Source organism: Ovis canadensis, chromosome 24, assembly GCF_042477335.2.
Source record: "Ovis canadensis isolate MfBH-ARS-UI-01 breed Bighorn chromosome 24, ARS-UI_OviCan_v2, whole genome shotgun sequence".
In the NCBI taxonomy this organism is placed as follows: Eukaryota; Metazoa; Chordata; class Mammalia; order Artiodactyla; family Bovidae; genus Ovis; species Ovis canadensis.
Genome location: NC_091268.1, coordinates 52113183 through 52135499, shown reverse-complemented (window position 1 = coordinate 52135499; position 22317 = coordinate 52113183). Strand labels below are relative to the sequence as shown.

The 22317-nt window shown below is 45.6% G+C and overlaps 1 protein-coding gene across 17 annotated transcripts; it reads left to right on the top strand.

The window, feature by feature from the left end:
- Positions 1-2666: 2666 nt before the first annotated feature.
- ZKSCAN5 (zinc finger with KRAB and SCAN domains 5) lies at positions 2667-21895 on the top strand. Of its 17 annotated transcripts, none has more exons than XM_069571160.1 (7): positions 2667-2720; positions 3945-4462; positions 12445-12583; positions 14983-15065; positions 15296-15431; positions 18159-18767; positions 19564-21895. In XM_069571160.1, exons 2-7 carry the CDS (start codon positions 4049-4051, stop codon positions 20679-20681), a joined length of 2499 nt encoding a protein of 832 aa, XP_069427261.1. In that variant the 5' UTR covers positions 2667-2720; positions 3945-4048; the 3' UTR covers positions 20682-21895. The 17 variants fall into 17 exon arrangements, with proteins under 17 accessions (XP_069427261.1, XP_069427254.1, XP_069427266.1 ...); XM_069571153.1 differs by having other exon boundaries at positions 3942-4462; XM_069571165.1 differs by having other exon boundaries at positions 2667-2728; positions 15299-15431.
- Positions 21896-22317: the final 422 nt, after the last annotated feature.

Below are 22317 nucleotides of genomic sequence, written 5' to 3'. Positions count from 1 at the left end.
CGTCTGCTGCTTGGCAGGTGAGTTCTTTACCACTGAGCCACCAGGGAAGCCCTATGTAAGTTGCATTAAGGGTAAATTCATTTAAAAAGCATTTGTTTAAGTACAATTAGTGTCCTGATTTATGAACACAAATTCCCAAGCAGGGTCAAGATTTAATACAACATATTTATGGACTAAAGTTTAAATTATAAACTTTAAAAATTATTTCCAAAGTTTGTGCAAAAGCACAGGTAGTCAATTCCTACTTTAGGTTCTAGCAGTTGAAGTGGCTGTACTAGTCTATTGTGATCTGTTTTGATTGGACATTAATAGGACATGAAACAGGCAAAGGCAGATTTTTCAGGATTTTTTTAATGTTGAATGTGAAAGTGTTAGTTGCTCAGTCCATGTAAATATAATAAAATATCTTATATAATGCACATATACGCATATATACTACACTAGTGTGTGAGCTAAGTCACTTCAGTCCTGTCTGACTCTGTGACCCCATGGACTGTAGCCTGCCAGGCTCCTCTATCCATAGAATTCTCCAGGCAAGAATATTGGAGTGGGCTGCCAGTTTCTTCTCCATGGGATCTTTCCCACCCAGGGGTTGAACTCAGGTCTCCTGCATTGCAGGAAGATTCTTTACCATCTGAACCACCAGGGAAGCCCAATTTTTATGTTCAAAATCACTTTAAAAATTCACTACTCTCAAGGCTCATCTTTGTCATTTTACAAATCTGGAGCAACATGTGATCATTAATGAGATAACCTGTGGAATGTTCACACCTCATCTCCCTCGGCGGTTTGAAAGTCTCTGGAGGGCAGAAACTCTGCACAAGTCTACTTCTTCATCTGTGTGGGAACGCTATCACTATCTGGCAGGAAGTTAAAAGTTCTTTTCCCAGTATTGCAGGACAAGGCTTTGACTAGGATCAGCTTATCAAGGATGGTAAGGGAATTAGGACAGAATGCAAATTCACAAATAAAACTCTATGGCACAGGCAAATCTAGCTCCAGAAAATATCCATGTAACTAGTAACGGAATCCAGAAGAGAATATTACGTACTATGAAGACAGTACAAGCATTTTTCATCTTCTCCCAGAGAGAGGAGATGTATTAATAGGTCTTCTTTCCTGTTGATTACCAGTTTGGCTCCACTAGTTCCAGTGTCTGGGTTGTATGACTGGATTCTGATCATGATTTAGTGATTGACTTAGCTCTTTTCTCCCTTTCTCCTGTAATGTAACTTTTGTCTTCACTTGCAGAACATCAAGTGCTTTCATCTGCTCCCACTGATATCACTAAATGATATATTTTTGTGTTCCCAATGCCTTTTCTGGTGCTTTTTTCATAGAAGTTAACTGAAGAAATTCTCATCTTTTAAAAAAATAATTAAGTGCAAGTAAATAAAGTGAGAAAAGGAAAACAAAGTAGGGATAAGTAAGATGGGATAGGACGGGATTAGAACTTACCCACTGTACACTCCTGTATACTGACAAAAGATAGTTCATAGTTCTGCTTTGAGAAACCTCAGCAGCCAATTCAAGAAGAAAACAAGATCAGTTACATGAGCAAACTATTATAATGGCTTAAGAGAAATCGAACTATTCTTAGTATCAAGAGGGTAGAGAAATTTATAGCCATAAGGGTCGCAAAGAGTCGGACACGACTGAAGCAACTTAGTACTCAAGCACGCCTCCACCCTATATAAGATGCTTTATTATTATTATTATTTTTATATAAGATGCTTTAAATACCTCTGACCCTCATTCCATGTTTCGGTTTGAGTGCTCCCGGTTTGCTGACGTTTTAGTGTGTACACAATAAACTTTCACTAAATACTACTTCAGCGATTCAGTGGTTTCACGTCTTTTTTTTTTTTTTTTTTGGCCGGAACTTTTGACGATTCTAAATATAAAAAGTGAAACCATAAAAATACTACATTGCACAAACCGCAGTGTCAATTTAAGCCTCTCCCGCTATAGATCTCTTTGACGATAGTAGGAATGTTTTGCATTTCTTCATTCATAAGGTAGACCACGGCACAAGGCATTCTCAAAATTCTATCTCTGATTTGAGTGAAAATTCACAACGCACTATAAAAATAAAACTGGGAGTATCGAAGGATTTGCTGTTGTTCAGTCGCTTAACTCGTATCTGGTTCTTTGCGACTCCATGGACTGCAGCAAATCAGGTTTCCTTGTCCTTCACATCTCCCGGAGTTTGCTCAAACTCAGGTCCGTTGAGTCGGTGATGCCATCCAACCATCTCGTCCTCTGTCGTCCCCTTCTCCTGCCTTCAGGATGATTTATGCCTTCTAATTCAGAGTGGAGTCAGTGAGCCTCATTCACTTCGTGACTTGTAAGACACTCTTGTCCTGTCTGTCGAGTAACTTCGCAAATGGATACAAAATGAGAGTACTAAAGATGGGACCCCTCTTGGCTAGAGAAGCCCTGAAAACACCGCTCCGTCCACTTCTCAAGAACGCAGACCTTCCGCCTTCTCTCCGCAGCCAGGAGGCGAGTCCCTCCGACACACTCAAGCCTCCACTGGGGCCTCTGAAGAAACGCCTCCCTGCTTCCCAGCACGGTGAGACTGAGGCTGCGAAGAGAGCCGCTGCCCTATTGGCTAGAGGGCGTGGCCCGCGCGGTGCTTCCTGGGAGTTGTAGTCCCCCGAGCCGCCGGGGCTCGGGTCTGACCTTAGATGTTTCCGCCGGCTGAGCTGACCGCTGCGGTAAGGAGGTGGGTGTGTCTGGAAACGAGGTGAGGTGAGTGGCGAGTGGATTCGGGTGTAGGAACCGAAGGGTCCATTAAAGAGAAGTGAAGGTTGCCGGCTCGCAGAAAGGTACGGACCTATTTCGAACTGCGGCGAAGAGCGCCGGGGGTGAGGGAGCGCAAGTTCCACGGCCAGTCAGACACTAGCAACTGTGGCCAAGCAAGCGCTCTGGACACCTAAGTCCCCGCCTCTGCCCCCACTCCAAGGAAAGGGGCGGACTCGGACTGTTTAAACGGCTCTGGCGTTGAGTGGGGGTAGAGAGCGGCTGTGTTTCCCACCCTGCTGTAGCTGCGTCTGGGTGGGCGGGGAACGGCCGAGTTGCTGGAGGTTGGACTGGGATCCATCTCCCAGCCGATTGGTCCACAGCCCTTCCGGGGGCGGGTCTTAGGGCGGAGCCTGGGGCGAGCACTTTCCTCCTGTGGCGAGGCAAGGACCTCCGGGATTCCTAGAGAGGACTCGGAAGTGCTCTCGTGGGGGCCGGGGGTGGGATTTCTGGCTCTACCCCGGCGGTCAGGAACGCTTGGACATGCTTACTTCCGGCGAGGGAGTGTTGCGAAGTGTCGGCTTCGGCTTTTCTCTCCGCTTGTAAGAAGAAACCGGTCTTTCCCCACCCTTGGCTGCGGGAGCTTGGTCTTCTAGGAGAGCTCCCAGAGACGGGGGCCTTGAGCAAAAGAAATGGCCTTTGTGTCCAGTCGAGAGTCCTGTCTCTAACCTTGACCAGTCTGGTTTCTGTGGCTCGGGGTCAGGGGTGATGGTGCGCAATCCAGGTAAACCCTGGTTCTCTTCGGGACCCTTGAAATCTCCCGTTGGTCAACCAAGCTCTTTTGGCTTGAGGGACAAGACCAACTTTGACCACTGTAACGTTTTTGACCTCTGTTCCGACTTAAGTTTGGCTTGTGGTAGAGAGAAGGAGCGGCTGAGTCTGGACTAGTTAGTAAGTCGTCCTACTATTTATATGAAATATAACGTTCTTCATCACTAAAATTGTATTTGATGAGGCCATAGGTCAGATTTTTATTGCTCTCTCTCCTGTACACTTTTTAAATATTAGAAATATTCTGTGTTGATCATTTTGTGGGTGGAGTGATCACGTTGTAAAGTTACTCTGCTGCAGGGTCATCTTTAGGGTAGATGACCTCTTTGTCATCTCTTTGATAATAACGATTTCCAATATATCAGTAGGTTGCATAGTAATGAAGGTGTCCTTCAGAAGATCTCAGAGAGCAGAGAAACGGATTCGATCAGTGTAACCCAGCTTACCCGGAGCGAGATCCCGCTGAGTTGGAATGATAATGACAGGATCTGGGGAAGTTATAGACCTAGACCCTCCCTCGGAGACTTCACCAGAGCAAGAAGACCTTCTGATAGTGAAGGTGGAAGAAGAAGATTGCACCTGGATGCAGGAGTACAGTCCGCCGGCGTTCGAAACTTTTTACCAGCGCTTCAAGCACTTCCAGTACCACGAGGCGTCAGGCCCCCGGGAGGCCCTCAGCCAGCTCCGGGTGCTCTGCTGTGAGTGGCTGCGGCCAGAGCTACACACCAAGGAGCAGATCCTGGAGCTACTGGTGCTCGAGCAGTTCCTGACCATCCTGCCTGAAGAGTTCCAGACCTGGGTGAGAGAGCATCACCCGGAAAGCGGAGAGGAGGCTGTGGCCGTGGTAGAAAATATACAAAGGGAACTAGAGGAACGTCAGCAACAGGTGAGTGAAGGAGGAGGCCTTAGAACAGTGAGGAAGGAGGCAGAGAGTTCAGGAGCAGCTGAGCAGGGTGAGGTCTTGAGCGCCCTGGTGCTTCATTCATATTCTTTTGTTCTCCTGGGATTAGGTCCACTGTGGAGATTTCCTGCCACTCCAGCAAAGAGAAGCAGTATCCATGTGTTAATCTGGAGAAGAGAGTCTGCGATTTTGTTTGTTTTAAATTACCCTGTTTGTTTTTTGAGTGACATGATACAAAATTCAGAAAGTGAATAAGGTTGTAATGAAAAGTAAGTGCCCCTCCCACCCCTAATTCCCCAGCTGCCTGAGTTCTTACCAGAGGCACCCATTGTCCCATGATACTTGTCTGTCCTTACAGAGGTACACTATTCTGTACATCATTAGCGTCTACGTGTATGACGTTTTTTAAAAAAATACAAATGCTTTTTACATCACCTTGCCCTTCTGCCTCTTGGTTTTTTTTCTGTTTTAAATGTATTTCCTGCTCTTTAAAAACTTTCTTATTGGCTGTGTTGGGTCTTCACTGGAACAACGGGATCTTCTAGTTGTGCATGGACTCTCTAGTTGTGTGGTGTGGGCTCCAGAGAGTGTGGGCAGACCAGGGATTGAACCCATGACCCTTGCATTGCATGACAGATTCTTTAACCACTGGACCACCAGGGAAGTCCCAGCTTTTTTTCTTATAGTGTATCCTGGCTTGTTCTATGTCAATGCATAGAGTGCTGCCTCACTCTCTGAAACTGCATTGTGTTACACTGTATGGGTGTACAGTAATTTAAGGCTATTTAAGTTGTTCCTTTCGATTGTCTCTGAATCTTTAACAAACTTTGCTGCCACGAATATCCTTGCCATCCATTATTAGTTGCAGAATCAAAACTGAGAAGTCAGTTGTTGGCTCAGAGCCCATACGCATTTATAGTTTGGATAGCTGTTGACAGATTGCCCTCTGCAGAGGTTATACCAATTTATATCCCTGGCAGCCATGTATCAGAGAAGTTTTTTACTCAAAGCCTGGTATCACAGTGTTATCCAACTTAGAGATTGTTGCCAATCTGAAAGACGCAGTATTCCATTTCTTTGCAAGTTTCACATGCCTTTTTTTCTTACTATGAGTGAGCTTGATCACTGTACATATTTTAAAAGGCTGTGCTTATACTCTTTTTTGTGAACTCTCTGTTTGTATTCACCTATTAGAAAAAGCAACTACTGGGTCTGCCATCTGAGTTGCAAGAGTTGTTTCCTCCTTCTGTTGTTTGTCTTTGCTTATGGAGATTTTTTTGCTTTGCTGGTTTTCCTTTTTCCTTTTTATGCAGTCAGTTTAAATCGTTCAATTTATGATTTCCGGGTTTTGTACCATAATTAGAAACGCTGTCTCTGCTACAGTAATATAAGAAACCTTTCTCATTGTTTCTTCTCCATTGTGTGTTTATTATTGTTTTTGTTTGACCCTTTGAAATGATTGATCTTTCTGGAATTCATTTTGCAGTGGTGTGTTTGCAGTGTTTATAGCTCAGGTTTTTTTCGAGATGTCTATCCAGTTGTCCCAGCAACTTGTATCAGTTCATTTCAGTTCAGTCGCTCAGTCATGTCTGACTCTTTGCGACCCCATGAATCGCAGCACGCCAGGCCTCCCTGTCCATCACCAACTCCCGGAGTTCACTCAGACTCACGTCCATCGAGTCCGTGATGCCATCCAGCCATCTCATCCTCGGTCGTCCCCTTCTCCTCCTGCCCCCAATCCCTCCCAGCAGCAGAGTCTTTTTCAGTGAGTCAGCTCTTCCCATGAGGTGGTCAAAGTACTGGAGTTTCAGCTTTAGCATCATTCCTTCCAAAGAATACCCAGGACTGATCTCCTTTAGGATGGACTGGTTGGATCTCCTTGCAGTCCAAGGGACTCTCAAGAGTCTTCTCCAACACCACAGTTCAAAAGCATCAATTCTTCGGTGCTCAGCCTTCTTCACAGTCCAACTCTCACATCCATAACATGACCACTGGAAAAACCATAGCCTTGACTAGACGGGCCTTTCTTGGCAAAATAATGTCTCTGCTTTTGAATATGCTATCTAGGTTGGTCATAACTTTTCTTCCAAGGAGTAAGCGTCTTTTAATTTCATGGCTGCAGTCACCATCTGCAGTGATTTTGGAGCCCCCCAAAATAAAGTCTGACTCTGTTTCCACTGTTTTCCCATCTATTTCCCATGAAGTGATGGGACCACATGCCATGATCTTCGTTTTCTGAATGTTGAGCTTTAAGCCAACTTTTTCACTCTCCTCTTTCACTTTCATCAAGAGGCTTTTTAGTTCCTCTTCACTTTCTGCCATAAGGATGGTGTCATCTGCATATCTGAGGTGATTGATATTTCTCCCGGCAATCTTGATTCCAGCTTGTGCTTCTTCCAGCCCAGCGTTTCTCATGATATATTCTACATATAAGTTAAATAAGCAGGGTGACAATATACAGCCTTCTCGTACTCCTTTTCCTATTTGGAACCAGTCTGTTGTTCCATGTCCAGTTTCAACTGTTGCTACCTGACGTGCATATAGGTTTCTCAAGAGGCAGGTCAGGTGGTCTGGTATTCCCAATCTCTTTCAGAATTTTCCACAGTTTATTGTGATCCACACAGGCTTTGGCATAGTCAAGAAAGCAGAAATAGATGTTTTTCTGGAACTCTCTTCCTTTTTCCATGATCCAGTGGATGTTGGCAATTTGATCTCTGGTTCCTCTGCCTTTTCTAAAACCAGCTTGAACTTCAGGGAGTTCACGGTTCATGTATTGCTGAAGCCTGGCTTGGAGAATTTTGAGCATTACTTTACTAGCGTGTGAGATGAGTGCAATTGTGCAGTAGTTTGGGCATTCTTTGGCATTGCCTTTCTCTGGGATTGGAATGAAAACGGGCCTTTTCCAGTCCTGTGGCCACTGCTGAGTTTTCCAAATTTGCTGGTATATTCAGGGCAGTACTTTCACAGCATCATCTTTCAGGATTTGAAATAGCTCCACTGGAATTCCATCATCTCCACTAGCTTTGTTCGTAGTGATGCTTTCTAAGGCCCACTTGACTTCATATTCCAGGATGTCTGGCTCTAGATGAGTGATCACACCATCGTGATTATCTGGGTTGTGAAGATCTTTTTTGTACAGTTCTTCCATGTATTCTTGCCACCTCTTCTTAATATCTTCTGCTTCTGTTAGATCCATACATTTCTGTCCTTTATCGAGCCCATCTTTGCATGAAATGTTCCCTTGGTATCTCGAATTTTCTTGAAGAGATCTCTAGTCTTTCCCATTCTGTTCTTTTCCTCTATTTCTTTGCATTGATCACTGAGGAAGGCTTTCTTATCTCTCCTTGCTATTCTTTGGAACTCTGCCTTCAGATGGTTATATCTTTCCTTTTCTCCTTTGCTTTTCACTTCTCTTCTTTTCATAGCTATTTGTAAGACCTCCCCAGACAGCCATTTTGCTTTTTTGCATTTCTTTTCCATGGGGATGGTCTTGATCCCTGTCTCCTGTACAGTGTCACAAACCTCTGTCCATAGTTCATCAGGCACTCTATCAGATCTAGCCTCTTAAATCTATTTCTCACTTCCACTGTATAATCATAAGGGATTTGATTTAGGTCATACCTGAATGGTCTAGTGGTTTTCCCTACTTTCTTCAATTTAAGTCTGAATTTGGCAATAAGGAGTTCATGATCTGAGCCACAGTCAGCTTGTTTTTGCTGACTGTATAGAGCTTCTCCATCTTTGGCTGCAAAGAATATAAGAATCTGATTTCGGTGTTGACATCTACAAATGTCTATTTGTAGAGTCTTCTCTTGTGTTGCTGGAAGAGGGTGTTTGCTATGACCAGTGCATTCTCTTGGCAAAACTCTATTAGCCTTTGCCCTGCTTCATTCCTTATTCCAAGGCCAAATTTGCCTGTTACTCCAGGTGTTTCCTGACTTCCTACTTTTGCATTCCAGTCCAGCAACTTGTATAGCAATCCCTTTTTTTCCTTGTCTGATTAAAATGTCATCTTTATTAAATACCAAATTTTTCCATGTATTTTGGTCCATTTCTGTTCTTTTTATTCTATTTTACTGTCTTACTGTCTGTTCACATATCAGTTTAATTTAGTTCAGTTCAGTTCAGTCGCTCAGTCATGTCCAAATCTTTGACCCCATGAATTGCAGCACGCCAGGCCTCCCTGTCCATCACCAACTCCCAGAGTTCACTCAGACTCACGTCCATCGAGTCAGTGATGCCATCCAGCCATCTCATCCTCGGTCGTCCCCTTCTCCTCCTGCCCCCAACCCCTCCCAACGTCAGGGTCTTTTCCAATGAGTCAACTCTTTGCATGAGGTGGCCAAAGTACTGGAGTTTCAGCTTTAGCATCATTCCTTCCAAAGAAATCCCAGGGCTGATCTTCAGAATGGACTGCTTGGATCTCCTTGCGGGCCAAGGGACTCTCAAGAGTCTTCTCCAACACCACAGTTCAAAAGCATCAATTCTTCGGCGCTCAGCCTTCTTCACAGTCCAACTCTCACATCTGTACATGACCACTGTTCACATATCAGTATTTTAATTATTTGAGCTCCGCAAAGTGTTTTGGTATTCAATAGGTCTGCCCTTCTCCCTTCCAAATTTTTTTTTCCCAGTATTTTTTTTCCATGTGAACTTTAGAATACTTACCTTCTACCACCCCAAAAATCCTGTTGGTATTTTTGTTGGGATGACCCAAAATCAGATGTTCATTTAAGGGAGGATCTGTGTCTTTACATTGTTCTTCTCTTCCTTTGTCATTTCTTACCCTTTCTTACTCATTTATCACCTGACTTTCTACTTCCCTCCTGTTGGTAGGCCCATATTCTCCGAAACTTTAATTTTTCTTTTTTGATAGCAAAGAAACAAAAATTATGGGATCCTAGGTCTGTGAGTTTGAAGCTAGTTAGAGAAGCTGCCTCATTCTTCATAGCCATTGCCCTTCATTGTACAGGACCGGCCTCATTCTTCTTCTCTTCTGGGTCAGAATGTTCCAGAACCTTCAGGTGTCAGTGTTCCAGAGCATCCTCAGGTTCTTCAGATCATGGGCTGGCTCAGCCCATGAGGCAAGGGGGCAGCAAAGGGGGCTGCAGCAGACCCTCTGCCAGACCCTGCAGCTGAGCTGAATGTTTGTCTTGCAGACAGGAGTGTTTGAATTTTTTTTATTGCTTCTGTTAGGACAGGAAGTAAAGATTCCTGGTGCCATTTGGTTATTCCTTTGGTGCCTGAAATGGTAAAGAGTCTGCCTGCAGTGCAGGAGACCTGGGTTCAACCCCTGGGTTGGGAAGATTCGCTGGAGAAGGGAATGGCTACCCACTCCAGTATTCTTACCTGAAGAATGCCATGGACAGAGGAACCTGGTGAGCTACAGTCCATGGGGTCTTTAAGAGTCAGACAAGACTGAGTAAGTAACACTAACTCAAGACTGAGTTAGTAACACTAACACTAACGCTGACTGGCTTGCGGACAGACTTTACCCTACTCTTTTATAGTAATAAATATTCAAAATCCTAGTTTAAAGCAAAAAGCATTTTTATTTATTTTAAAAATACTTATTTATTTGGCTGTGCTGGGTCCTGGCTGTGGCATGTGATATCTTTAATTGTGGCATATGGGGTCTAGTTCCCTGACCAGGGCTCAAACCTGGGCCCTGCATGCTGGGAGTGCAGAATCATAGCCTCTGGACCACCAGCGAAGTCCCCCCAGAGCTTTTTTTTTTTTTCAAAGCGTTTTTAAATGGAGGATTTACAGCAGGTATTACACATTGACCTCTGTCATTGCGACATGCACCCCATCTGTGAAAGGAACACTCAGATCATTTCTGGGTGGGAATCAGGGATTTGAGGCCCAGAGGTGCAGGTTTTCCTAAGGGCCTGCTCAGCTCACTGTGTTTCCCTTTCTCCCTTCCTGCCCTCTGTATCCCTGACATTGTTCCTCATCTTTATCTCCAGGTAGTTCTTGTCTCTGGCAAGCCTTTTCCCAGGCGTATCCTCTGTCTCTCCTTATGGGTTTCTCTGTCCGCTTCTCAGGGGACCTCTGGGGCTGCTTCACTTCTCTGGTGCCCAGGTGCCCTTTGGCATTTTCTTCACTTGTCCTGAGCAGGTCTATAAGGAGACACACACGTCCATGCAGAGTCATATTTGCCACAACTGTGTTGCAGCCGCCTCTTTTTTTATTTTCCCTGTCTTTTTTTTAAAAAACAACTCTGCTTGTCCTCTCTGTCTTGGAGCAGCATTTTTTTTTTTTCTTCTGGCTTTGCAGCATGTAGGATTTTAGTTCCCTGACCAGGGGGCGAACCCTCACCCCTGCATCGGAAGTGCAGAATCTTAACCACTGGACCCCCGGGGAAGTCCCTAGCCACCTCTTAATGTAATTCCTATGCCGAGTTTTGTCAGGACCAGGAGGGTTAAAATTGAAAGTGCTTTTGAAAGATAAGGGAGGATGAGAGGCGGGGAGAGCAATTCTATCTCAAAACAGGATCTGATTACCTGCTTCGATGGCATTGAGCTAGTACTTTTCCAGAAGAGGCAGATTGTAGAGAGACTGGCTATGGATATCCCAAGGTTGTATAATAGCAGAAAGATAGAGACATACCGGTCATGCACTAGCCCGTCTTGGCATTTGTCTGTGCTACTTGAACCTGGTCTTCTGGGTCTCTGAGTGTGATTGTTGAGTCCTGTGTTGATCTTTCCAAGCTCATTTCTCTTTTTTTTTCCCCACTTGACTAAACTTGGCCAACTCTGGCTTTCTGCCTGAGGGTCTTTGAGTATGTCACTTTATCTGCCTGGGTCACTCCTCATTTTTCTCCTGGCTGACTTCTTTCATCCTCCAGGTGTTGACTTCAGTGACTCCTCAGAAAACCCTTTGTTGGCTACCCAGTCTAACATAGGTCTCATCTGTTCTGCCTCACGGCATCGCGTTCTTCTCTTTCTGACATGTAACACAGTTTATAATTGTGTATTTATTTCTGTGTTAGTGTATTTAATGGAAGATGTCTTCAACTAGACATAGGCCATGTTTATTCAGCCACTGTGTAATTAGTGCTGGATTGTTGTAGACACACAGGTAATACTTGGGCAAAGAATGAATGAAAGAATAATGTGAACTTGCTGAACTCCTTTCTTCAGTTCAGTTCAGTTCAGTCATTTAGTTGTGTCTGACTGTTTGCGACCCTGTGGACTGCGGCACGCCAGGCCTCCCTGTCCATCACCAACTCCCGGAGTTCACTCAAACTCATGTCCATTGAGTCGGTGATGCTGTCCAACCATCTCATCCTTTGTCTTCCCCTTCTCCTCCCGCCTTCAGTCTTTCCCAGCATCAGGGTCTTTTCAAATGAATCAGTTCTTCACATCAGGTGGCCAAAGTATTGGAGTTTCAGTTTCAACATTAGTCCTTCCAATGAATATTCAGGACTGATTTCCTTTAGGATGGACTGGTTGGATCTCCTTGCAGTCCAAGGGACTCTCAAGAGTCTTCAGCAACACCACAGTTCAAAAGCATCAATTCTTAGGCACTCAGCTATAGTCATATCCATACATGACTACTGGAAAAATCATAGCCTTCACTAGACAGACCTTTGTTGGCAAAGTAATGTCTGATTTTTAATATGCTGTCTAAGTTGGTCATAACTTTTCTTCTAAGGAGTAAGTGTCTTTTAATTTCATGGCTGCAGTCACCATCTGCATTGATTTTGGAGCCCCCCCAAAATAAAGTCTGTCACTGTTTCCACTGTTTCCCCATCTATTTGCCATGAAGTGATGGGACCAGATGCCATGATCTTCGTTTTCTGAATGTTGAGCTTTAAGCCAACTTTTTCACTCTCCTGTTTCACTTTCATCAAGAGGCTCTTTAGTTCTTCGCTTTCTGCCATAAGGGTGGTGTTATCTGTATATCTGACTCTTTCTCAGCCCTTCCTGTAACGTGCTGATTAATGTGGTTGTGATTGGCAGATTGTGGCGTGTCCTGAAGGGCTTCCTCCGAAGAGCGTGCCACCTGGAGCCAGGCCTGAGTCCTTCAGTCACCAGCTTCTGCCTGTGGATCCCCAGGCCGAACACGAGCCACAGAGGCCTCATCTTCTGGAGGAAGACGGTTAGAATCTGGGCTTCCATGGAATGGGTGTGGGCATCCCGGCTGTGTGGGTAAGCTGTTCTTGTAGCGAGAGACCTAGGTCTGGGCAGCCTCTCTGCAGTTAGCATCATCTGGAGGTGGGGAAGGGTTGGGGTGGGGAATCGAGTCCTTGGTCAGCTTGGAGGCCGGCTAGGAGCTGTACTAATATCCAGTGCCATGTGAAACCTGTATTGCAGCTGAAGACAAGTCTAAGTACAGGTACTGTTAAAAGATCTAGAAGTCTTTTATGAAAGTATCATTGTGGTTTTGCAATGGTTTTCCAACTCTCCATCATTCATTTTGTTGTCCTAAGGCTGATGTTGACAAAGCCCTCTAGTTCCTAACTGCACTTCTGTCAGTTCCGCCATTCGTATGAAATCTGATTTTAAGCTGTGTTTCACAAGAACCTTTAGAGAATCTGACCTCTCTTTCTCTCCTTCAATCCCTCTCACCCTCACCTCACTGTTACTAACCTCTATGAGACACGTCAAGGAGGAGAAGTGCACACCTAGTATCTCATTTATGAGGATATATGTCCACAGGTCTGTCATCTCTAATCAGAATCTCTTGCTATGGGCTATAGAGTCTTTCTTTTTTTATTTGGCCAAGCCCTGCTGCCTGTGGGATCCTTGTACTCCAACCAGGGATCGAACCCATGTCCCCTGCATTGGAAACACAGTTTTAACCACTGGACCATCAGGGAAGTTCCTGGATATATTTTAGAATTTAGAATTTTTAAGATTTACTAAGATGATCTGATTTATATACCATCCGGATTGGAGGTGGGACCCCATATTGGTTGTCTTGTTTAGTTGCTAAGTCGTGTCCAGCTCATTTGTGTCACTTCTCTTTTCTGCCCTGTTGGCCAGACCCAGCCAGTTTGCTTATTCCAACAGAAAATACTAGGTTGGGGGGTTGGTTTGATGCTCTGGGGCAGGCTGCACCCTCATGCCTTTGATGGCACTGAGGGCTAGTTTTCTGTCCCTGGGACTCATTTCAGCTTGAGAGGGCCAAGGTCATTTTCTTAAAAGCTAGAAACAGTGGGTTTCACAGGAACTTCAAAAAATATGAGTGGACTTATTTAGGATGTATTATTCTAATTATTCCAGTTATATTGGAAAGTAGTCTGTATTCATAATTACTACTTCGGTGTAGACTGTGTTCATCCCTTTCTTTCACGCCTTCTTTTGACTCTAGCCACACTGCTGGGTTCAGATCCATCTCTGTCTCTGGCTTTCATCTCTAACCATTGTCTCCTCTTTTTTGGATCTTTGCTCTTCTTCCTAGTTCTGGGATACAAGCAGGCTCCATATGCATATGTTAATACATCTCTAGGACCCGGGACACCATAGGAAGGTCTGAGTCATCAGGTGAAAGGGTAATAGCAGGTGGATCTGTCCAGGTCAGGGTGCATGAGGCAGGTCCGGATGCACCATGAATCTCAGACAAAGGAGCAGCAGAGGTGACAGCAGAGGGTCAGATGGTCACCAGCATCTGGAGACCAGACCCTCCAGGCGTTGCACGTGTGGGTCACTGTGCTGGGAAGGCACCTTTATCCCACCTCGTTCCATCCTACCCCTCCTTCCAGAGTCACTTCCTGTGGAAAGGCTTTCCTGCTGCTCCCACCTCCTGCTGTCCACTCTGCAGATGCCCCTGGTTTGTTCCTGCTGGAACTTGGGTGAACCTTGAGGATAATGCTCTCTGCCCTCTGGCAGTAAGGCTTCCAGTCTGCCCTCCCCCTCAGACAGTGAGGTTTTGGAAGACAAGATTTGCTTTATCTGCCTGTTCTCATAACTCACAGAGTAGATTTACTTGTAGACCAACTAGGACGCAAACTAGTCGGCTGTCTGTGAACCAACCACAGTCATTTTTTGAAGGGAGAGAGGGTGGACTGAGGCCTTGCTGATGATCCAAGTGTGGTCCCAAGAGTGGCAGTGCCAGCGTCACCTGGCTAGTTAGAAATGCACAATATGGGGACCACCCCATTACCCTTGAGGCAGAAGCTACCCTGTACCAAGATCCCCAGGTGATGTGTTTGTACCTTAAAGCTCGAGAAGCCCTGGGCTCTTGGCGGTGCTTCAGCTTCATGGAAAATGTGGGCCTGTGGTTATTCTTCGAGGTGATGAGGTCTGACCTTGGCTGGGCAGCAGCGGGACTATCCTGACTGCTTAACCACAGCAGGGACCCTGGTATTTTCAGGGGAAGGCTGAGTACAGGGTAGGTGTGGGGTCCCAAAGTGTAGAACGTCTTGATGGCCAACCAGAAGAATATGGCCTCAGTGCCACAGGGCACCATGGTGGTTTCTTGAGAAAAAGCAGAACATGATGGCAGTTGGAACTGGGCAGAGATTCTCACTGACTCCTCTTTTTCTCCCCTCGCAGCACTTCCTGCTATCCAAGTTTCCTCCCTTCCCCTGAAGGACAGCCAGGAGCTGACAGCCTCGCTCCTCTCCACTGGGTCCCAGGTGAGCCAGCGTCCCTGTGCCCACGCCAAGGGACCCACGTCGGTTCTTGGGCATATAGCTGCCTTAAGCCTGATTCTGTATCAGGGTTCTATCTCTTTAACCAGAGACAGAGCTCGTCTGGGTTTGTGGTCACTGTCTTTTCCTGGTCCGCTCCCCCCACCCTCCGTGAAGCACAGTCCCTCCCCTCTGAGCCTAGGGAATGAGGATTTAGTGGCGATCTCGTATTTCAGAAGTTGGTGAAAATTGAAGATGTGGCGGACGTGGCTGTGTCCTTCATCCTGGAAGAATGGGGACATTTGGACCAGTCCCAGAAGTCCCTCTATAGGGATGACCGGAAGGAGAATTATGGGAGTATGACTTCCATGGGTAAGAATGATTTCGTTTGTGTGGTGCAGGACATCTTCATTTTGTTATCCATAAAGAGTATTTCTAGCATGTCCAGTAAAAGCATGCATGTTATGTTTATTTATTTAAATTTTATGTCGGATATCGTTGGTCAACAGTGTCATGTTAGTTTCAGGCGTACAGCACAGTGGGTGTTATACGTGTATGCATGTAATTGCTATGATTTTGGCTATTTTGTTTTTCTGTGAGAGTAAATCAGCTTTCTCCATCTCTCTCTCTTTTTTTTTCTTATTCAGCTTATTCTTATTATTTCCATCATAATAAGAGTATGATTGGAGTAGGAAATGGCAACCCACTCCAGTATTCTTGTCTGGAAGATTGCATGGACAGAAGAGCCTGGTGGGCTACAGTCCATGGGGTTGCAAAGAGTTGGACATGACTGAGCACACCAAGAGAATGATGGAGACCTGATAGTGCCTTGGGGATAGTATTTGCAATCAGGCAAATGTTGTCTTTAGCTTAAAACTACAAAATTGGATCTTAATAGATTTGTAGTAGTGATCATACTCTGTTCCTTGACAAATTAAGTCATTGTTAACTGAGTAATTCTCATTTGGGAAGCATCTCATACTTTGCTGAATAACCGTTTGGTGAAGTAGTTATAATTTTTCTAATAACTATGAATAAAAGTAGCATTCTTCTTTTTCTGCCCCCTCATGTATGGTTGGCTAGTTCACTCCATTGGGCTTCCTGATGGCTCAGATGGTAAAGAATCTGCCTGCAGTGCCGGAGACCTGGGTTCGATCCCTGGGTTGGGAAGATGCCCTGTAGGAGGGCGTGGCAGCCCACTCCAGTATTCTTGCCTGGAGAATCCCCATGGACAGAGGAGCCTGGCAGGCTACAGTTCACAGGGTTGCAAAGAGTTGGACATGACTGAGCAACTAGGCACAGCACGCTGCATGCGTGGGTGGCTAATTCAGTCCATTACTGTTCTCAGATCACTGGTACCTGTGTGACATTCGCCTTGGCATCTGCATTTCACATGTCTTATCCCTTCTTGCATTTTGTGCCCCAGATGAGATTTTCAACCTATTTCAAGTTAATGATCTTGGAAACTAATATTTGGCTGTGCTGCCTGGAGCAATTTTAGAGAACCTCAGCACTATCGCGGATATTTTGAAGCTTATGGTTTGTAGCCTCTTTTGAATGAATTCTTTGGGACGCGTCACTGTCAGGCACGCTGGTGGACTTTAGATGGAATCCATCCACTATAAGCCCAAATTTCTTTTGAAAAGCATTATCCCAGTTTACATTGTCTGAGGGTTTAGTGCACTCACAGGCTTTTATTTAAAAAGGAACATTTCCTACTGCTCTTTCATATTTTGTTTCCTTTATTACTGTTGATATATATTTGTATTTTCTTTGAGTTATTTGCACATGCCCTCTGCTTACTTGTCTATTGGGATCTTAGTGGTAGTCTCAAGGAATTGGTTATGTAGTATAACTATTATATTTAATGCAAATTTCTTTCATTCCCTACAATTAATTTATTGGTCTAATTTGAGTCAGTATTGTTTTATCTTTTTCAGTCACTTTATAGGCATTTAATGGGTTTCAGAGTTGCAGAACTTGGCACACTTCTTCTGCGTATTATTCTCCAAGCTGTGTTGAAGTCTTTGTTATCTTAGCTAGTTAATGCGTTCATCATTCGGCTGTGCTGGGTCTTCCTTGCTGCGTCGGCTTTTGTCTAGTTGCTGCTCTCCAGTTGTGTGAGGGCTTCTCGCTGCAGTAGCTTCTCTCATTTCAGAGCACAGGCTTGAGGGCACGGGCTCAATAGCTGCGGGGCACAGGCTTAGTTGCCCCGCGGCGTGTGGGATCTTCCTGGACCAGGATCAAACATTTGGATGTAGCTGTTGAGAAGAATGAGTAGGAAACTAGCCAACCTTAGAAACACAGGATACCAGACAGGGTGCCAGGGAGGTTTTATATAATGTTTGAAAACAATTTTTCTCTTTACAAAAAATCTTTTTAGAAAGTTCTCAATGGGCTATGATCTCTCTCTCTAGCCTTTAAAGAAACATTCCTATTTTCTGTGAACCACTGAAAGTTTATCTTTGGAGACTCTATTAAATTCCAATGTTTTGAGTGAAATATGAGTTGCTGATCCAGTTACGCGGCAAATGGACTGCAGCCTTTTAAGTGTCTCTTTCATCAATGACCACTGAGCGGTGCTCTAGCTCTCAACAGTCATAGGGCCTCTCCAGGTGTAGAAAGAGTGCTTTTTTCCCTTGAGACTGATTCACACCCAACTGAGATTCTTTGGGGATTGGAAAAGCTAGAGAGATCCTTTTTCTTCTCCGGGCTGTGAATGAATAGGAAGGGGAAGGTGAGGACTGGGTTAGCAACATCACCCAGCATCAGATTTTACTGCGAATAGTTAACACAGCACAGGTGTTCACAAACAGCTACTGGACGGAAGTCCTGTACCAAGAGGAAGTCATTGTCCTTAAATGAAATGACTGTTCTTCCAGTCTCATCCCACTGATCCATTCCTGCTGGCTCTGTTTTCCCCTTCCTGCCTCACTTTCCAGCTTCACTGGTCCTCATCCCATGCCTGTATTGTGAAGTCATTTTGCAGATGGCTTTACAAAGTCGTGCCTTGCTTGTACTTGTTGGTTTCATGTAATTTTCCCCATTCCTGAATGCAGGGAGTAAGCTAACGTTTCCATTTTTCCTCTGTCATCTCAGATTATGAGTCCAGAAACGACAACGTGGAACTCACAGTAAAGCAGATTTCTGATGAAGCTGAATCATCCTGGATGACTTCAGGAGGCCCTGAAAGAATTGTTCCCCTGAGTCAAGAGTTTGGAGAAGTTAGCAACCTTCACAGTATGGTAGAAAGGTGGCAGGTCCACCCGCCAGTGGGGAGATCAAGGCAGACCCCTCCCCAGAAGAGAGAGCTCAGGGCCATCACCGACATGACCCGGAAGCCACCCACCAGCGGCGAGAGGGGGCACAGGTGTAATGACTGTGGGAAGTTCTTCCTGCAGGCTTCCAACTTCATCCAGCACCGGCGAATCCACACGGGTGAGAAGCCCTTCAAATGTGGCGAGTGCGGGAAGAGCTACAACCAGCGTGTGCACCTCACCCAGCACCAGCGTGTCCATACCGGCGAGAAGCCCTACACGTGCCAGGTGTGCGGCAAGGCCTTCCGTGTCAGCTCCCACCTGGTCCAGCATCACAGTGTGCATAGCGGCGAGCGGCCCTACGGCTGCCCTGAGTGTGGGAAGAGCTTCGGGCGCCACTCGCACCTGATCGAGCACCTCAAGCGCCACTTCAGAGAGAAATCCCAAAGATGTAGGTGTGAGCGGTTGGTCTTCGGAGCGTAAACGAGACAGGAATTGTTTTATCAGCTTAGAACCATCAGACAGATGGGTGGGGATGGTGGCAGCTGTAGAAGGCTGGGACGGAGAGTTACCCTCTGTTTTATTATCACTTTACTGTATGGCTTGTTTTTTTTTTTTAATATTTATTTGGCTACTCTGGGTCTTAGTTGAACTTAGTTTGAACTCTCAGTCTCAGCATGTGGGGTTTAGTTCCATGACCAGGGACTGAACCTGGCCCCTTTCATTGGGAGCGCAGAGTCTTAGCCACTGGACCACCAGGGAACTCCCGACATTTCTTCTGGCTCATTTCTCCTTTTTCCTGGCTCCTAATTGGATATTCTTCCAACTCCATATCCCCCTCATATACCTTTGCTTCCCATTCTCCGGGTCTTCATCAGTTCTCACCATCTTGTGTGTATCTTTGTTCTGTCTCATTCTCTCTCCATGGCTCATATTGGGGTGAGGGTCCCTTCCACATTTCCTACCGCCTCTCCCGTGTCGGAATTCCTTTCTCTCCTCTCTGGGTAATAAGTGTTTGGCTTTTCCCTATGACTACCTGTCCTCAGTCTTTCTCATCACCCTCCCAAGTAAGCTCTCTATTCTTTATCTTGTTCACTGAACAGACACCAAAGCACATACATGCTCCCCTCCTCCTTCGTTACTCCTATTACATCATAGTTTCATCTGATTATCCTCTCTTTCCTGCTAGTTTCCTTTTTTTCCGTAAAAGGACCAATAACATTTTCATTTCCTCTTGACTTTCGCAGGCGGCAATAGAAGAAGTAAGAATACAAAACTGAATGTTAAGAAGAAAATTTCAGAGTTTTCAGAAGTGGACATGGAACCCACAGGTAGACTCCAAAGAAATGTGTCTCCAGTTCAAGATTTTGGAGAAGGCCACGAGCACCAGGGCAAGTTGGAGAGAAAGCAGGGAATGCCCATCAAAGAGATACTAGGACAGCCCTCTTCAAAGAGGATGAATTTCAGCGAAGTCACCTACGCCCACAAAAAGCCCTCCACTGGAGAGAGACCCCATAAATGTAACGAATGCGGGAAGAGCTTTATTCAGAGCGCACATCTTATCCAGCATCAGCGAATACACACTGGGGAGAAACCATTTAGGTGCGACGAGTGTGGGAAAAGCTACAATCAGCGTGTGCACCTGACTCAGCATCAGCGGGTCCACACTGGGGAGAAGCCCTACACCTGCCCCTTGTGTGGGAAAGCCTTTAGAGTGAGGTCCCACCTGGTTCAGCATCAGAGTGTGCACAGTGGGGAGAGGCCCTTTAAGTGTAACGAGTGTGGGAAAGGCTTTGGGAGACGTTCACACCTTGCTGGGCATCTGAGGCTCCACTCGAGAGAGAAGCCCCACCAGTGTCATGAATGCGGAGAAGTCTTTTTTCAGTACGTTAGCCTCATTGAACACCAGGTGCTCCACATGGGCCAGAGAAATGAACAGAATGGTGTTTGCGAGGAAGCATACAGCTGGAACTTAACGGTGATCGAAGATAAGAAGCTTGAGTTGCAAGAGCAGCCTTATAAGTGCGATGTGTGTGGCAAAGCCTTTCATTATAGTTCAGACCTCATTCAGCATTACAGAACTCATACTGCAGAGAAAACCTATAAATGTGATCTGTGTGGAGAAAGCATCGGCCAGTGTCCCCACATCAAACAACATCCTAAAAGCTATTCCAGCCTGAAAGCCCATCAGTGTAATGAATGTGGCAGAGGCTTCACTCTGCAGTCACATCTCAATCAACATCAGAGGATCCACACTGGTGAGAAACCCTTTCAGTGTAAAGAATGCGGCATGAGTTTCAGTTGGAGTTGTAGCCTCTTTAAACATCTGAGAAGTCACGAGAGGACAGATCCCATAAAGACCTGAAGTGTCTAGAGGTTCCTATCATAGAACAGCTCTTACACAATTTTAGAGACGCCTTCCTGAAGAGTAACCCTATTCCTATAACGAATGTAGTCACAACCTCAAGCATCTTCTTCAGCATAGCCATCAAACCTACAGATATGTTGAGATCCTTCAGTTAGAACTTAGGACACTGGAACATCCACAGCAAGTACACATCTGCTTTCCCAGTGGGAAATGCTTTCGCTTACATGTTCATGTGCGAGAGTCTAGATGGAAGAGAACGATATGGTGGGTGGGGGGAGGCCCTCAGAAGGCACTCATTCTTCACGTGAATCTCAGAACATTGACACTGGGAGAAGCTTCATGAACTCAGTAGAAATACGCTTCATTTGTAGTTTCTGCCTTGTTTGACAGCTAATCTGTTCAGGGAAGAGCACAGTGAAAGAGAGAAATTTCAGCATGATCTTGGTGTTGGTATCTCAGCAACGAACTTCAGCGGTAATGCCAGTCACTGGAATGCTCCAGGTCTCATTCCCATGTTGAGTATTTTAAAAACCTTTGCAAAGAAATTGATTTTTAAAGTATTTATATCTGGGCAAAAACGAGGTTCAGAGGCTAGATGGTATGTGTTCTTACTGCCTTATTCAGTCAACAGCTTCTCCATGAAACACACTCTACCTTTCTGTTTTGTCTTTGATTCTCCTGGCACCACGATTAGCTAGTAGAAAAGAAGTTATGTTTGTAAATTCAGGAGAAGCTGTGTTGATCTGTCTCGTCTTAGGGAGAGGGGAGTGGGACCTTTGGGTAATAGAGCTGATAGGCCAGGCTGTGGACTGTTTTTTTTTGTTACCACACAAATGAGGGTGGCTTTATCCACAGAAGGAGTTGGGCCAAATTGAATTGAGAATTGAGTTGTGGTCCAAGCAGTATGTGCGCTAACTCCCAGTTGCCCTGAAATGGATCTCCCCCATAGGACAGTGGATAAAGAATGAGTGTCAACTTGGGTTGCCACTGGATTTGAAAGGAAACATTCATAGAAGCAGGGAGGTCCTGGTCTGGTGCGCCCTGCCTTTCGGAAAGGTCTCGGAAGGAGTGGTGGGGAAAGATGATGACGTGGAGGAGGGTTAAGCGGAACCTGTTTGCTAGAGAGATGGTGAGAGGCTTTTGGGCACTGCTGAAGTCCTGCTTCTGCTGATGGCCTGAATTACAATAAACACCTAATGAATACCTGTTCATTGTGTGTGTTGTGCACTGGTGCCCAGGCCAGGTCCCCTTTTCCAGGCTGCCATACCTGTCTCCCAGCTGCTCTTGAGTTTTGGCCGCCAGGTGCTCACAGCTCACGCACTTCTCTGGAGGCTCAGGTGAAGAGAGCTGTCCACCCAGGAGTCAGCCGCCCACCCCGCTCCCAGCCAATGACTGGCTGGTACAGGGTTACAAAGGCTGGCTCACTCGCCTCCGGTGGGAAGCAGACGCAGCATGCTCCAGGCCCACCCTTTGTGGATCAGGCAGAGGCAAGACTGGTTATCAGACCCCATCCATTCTCTTGTCCTCTGCTGTCTCATCCCCTTCTCCCCTCCCTGTCCTCAACAAGCCACATGGGTATAAATGCTTGTCTCAGGCTTTGCTTTAGGCAACCTGATCTGAGGCGCATGGTGCC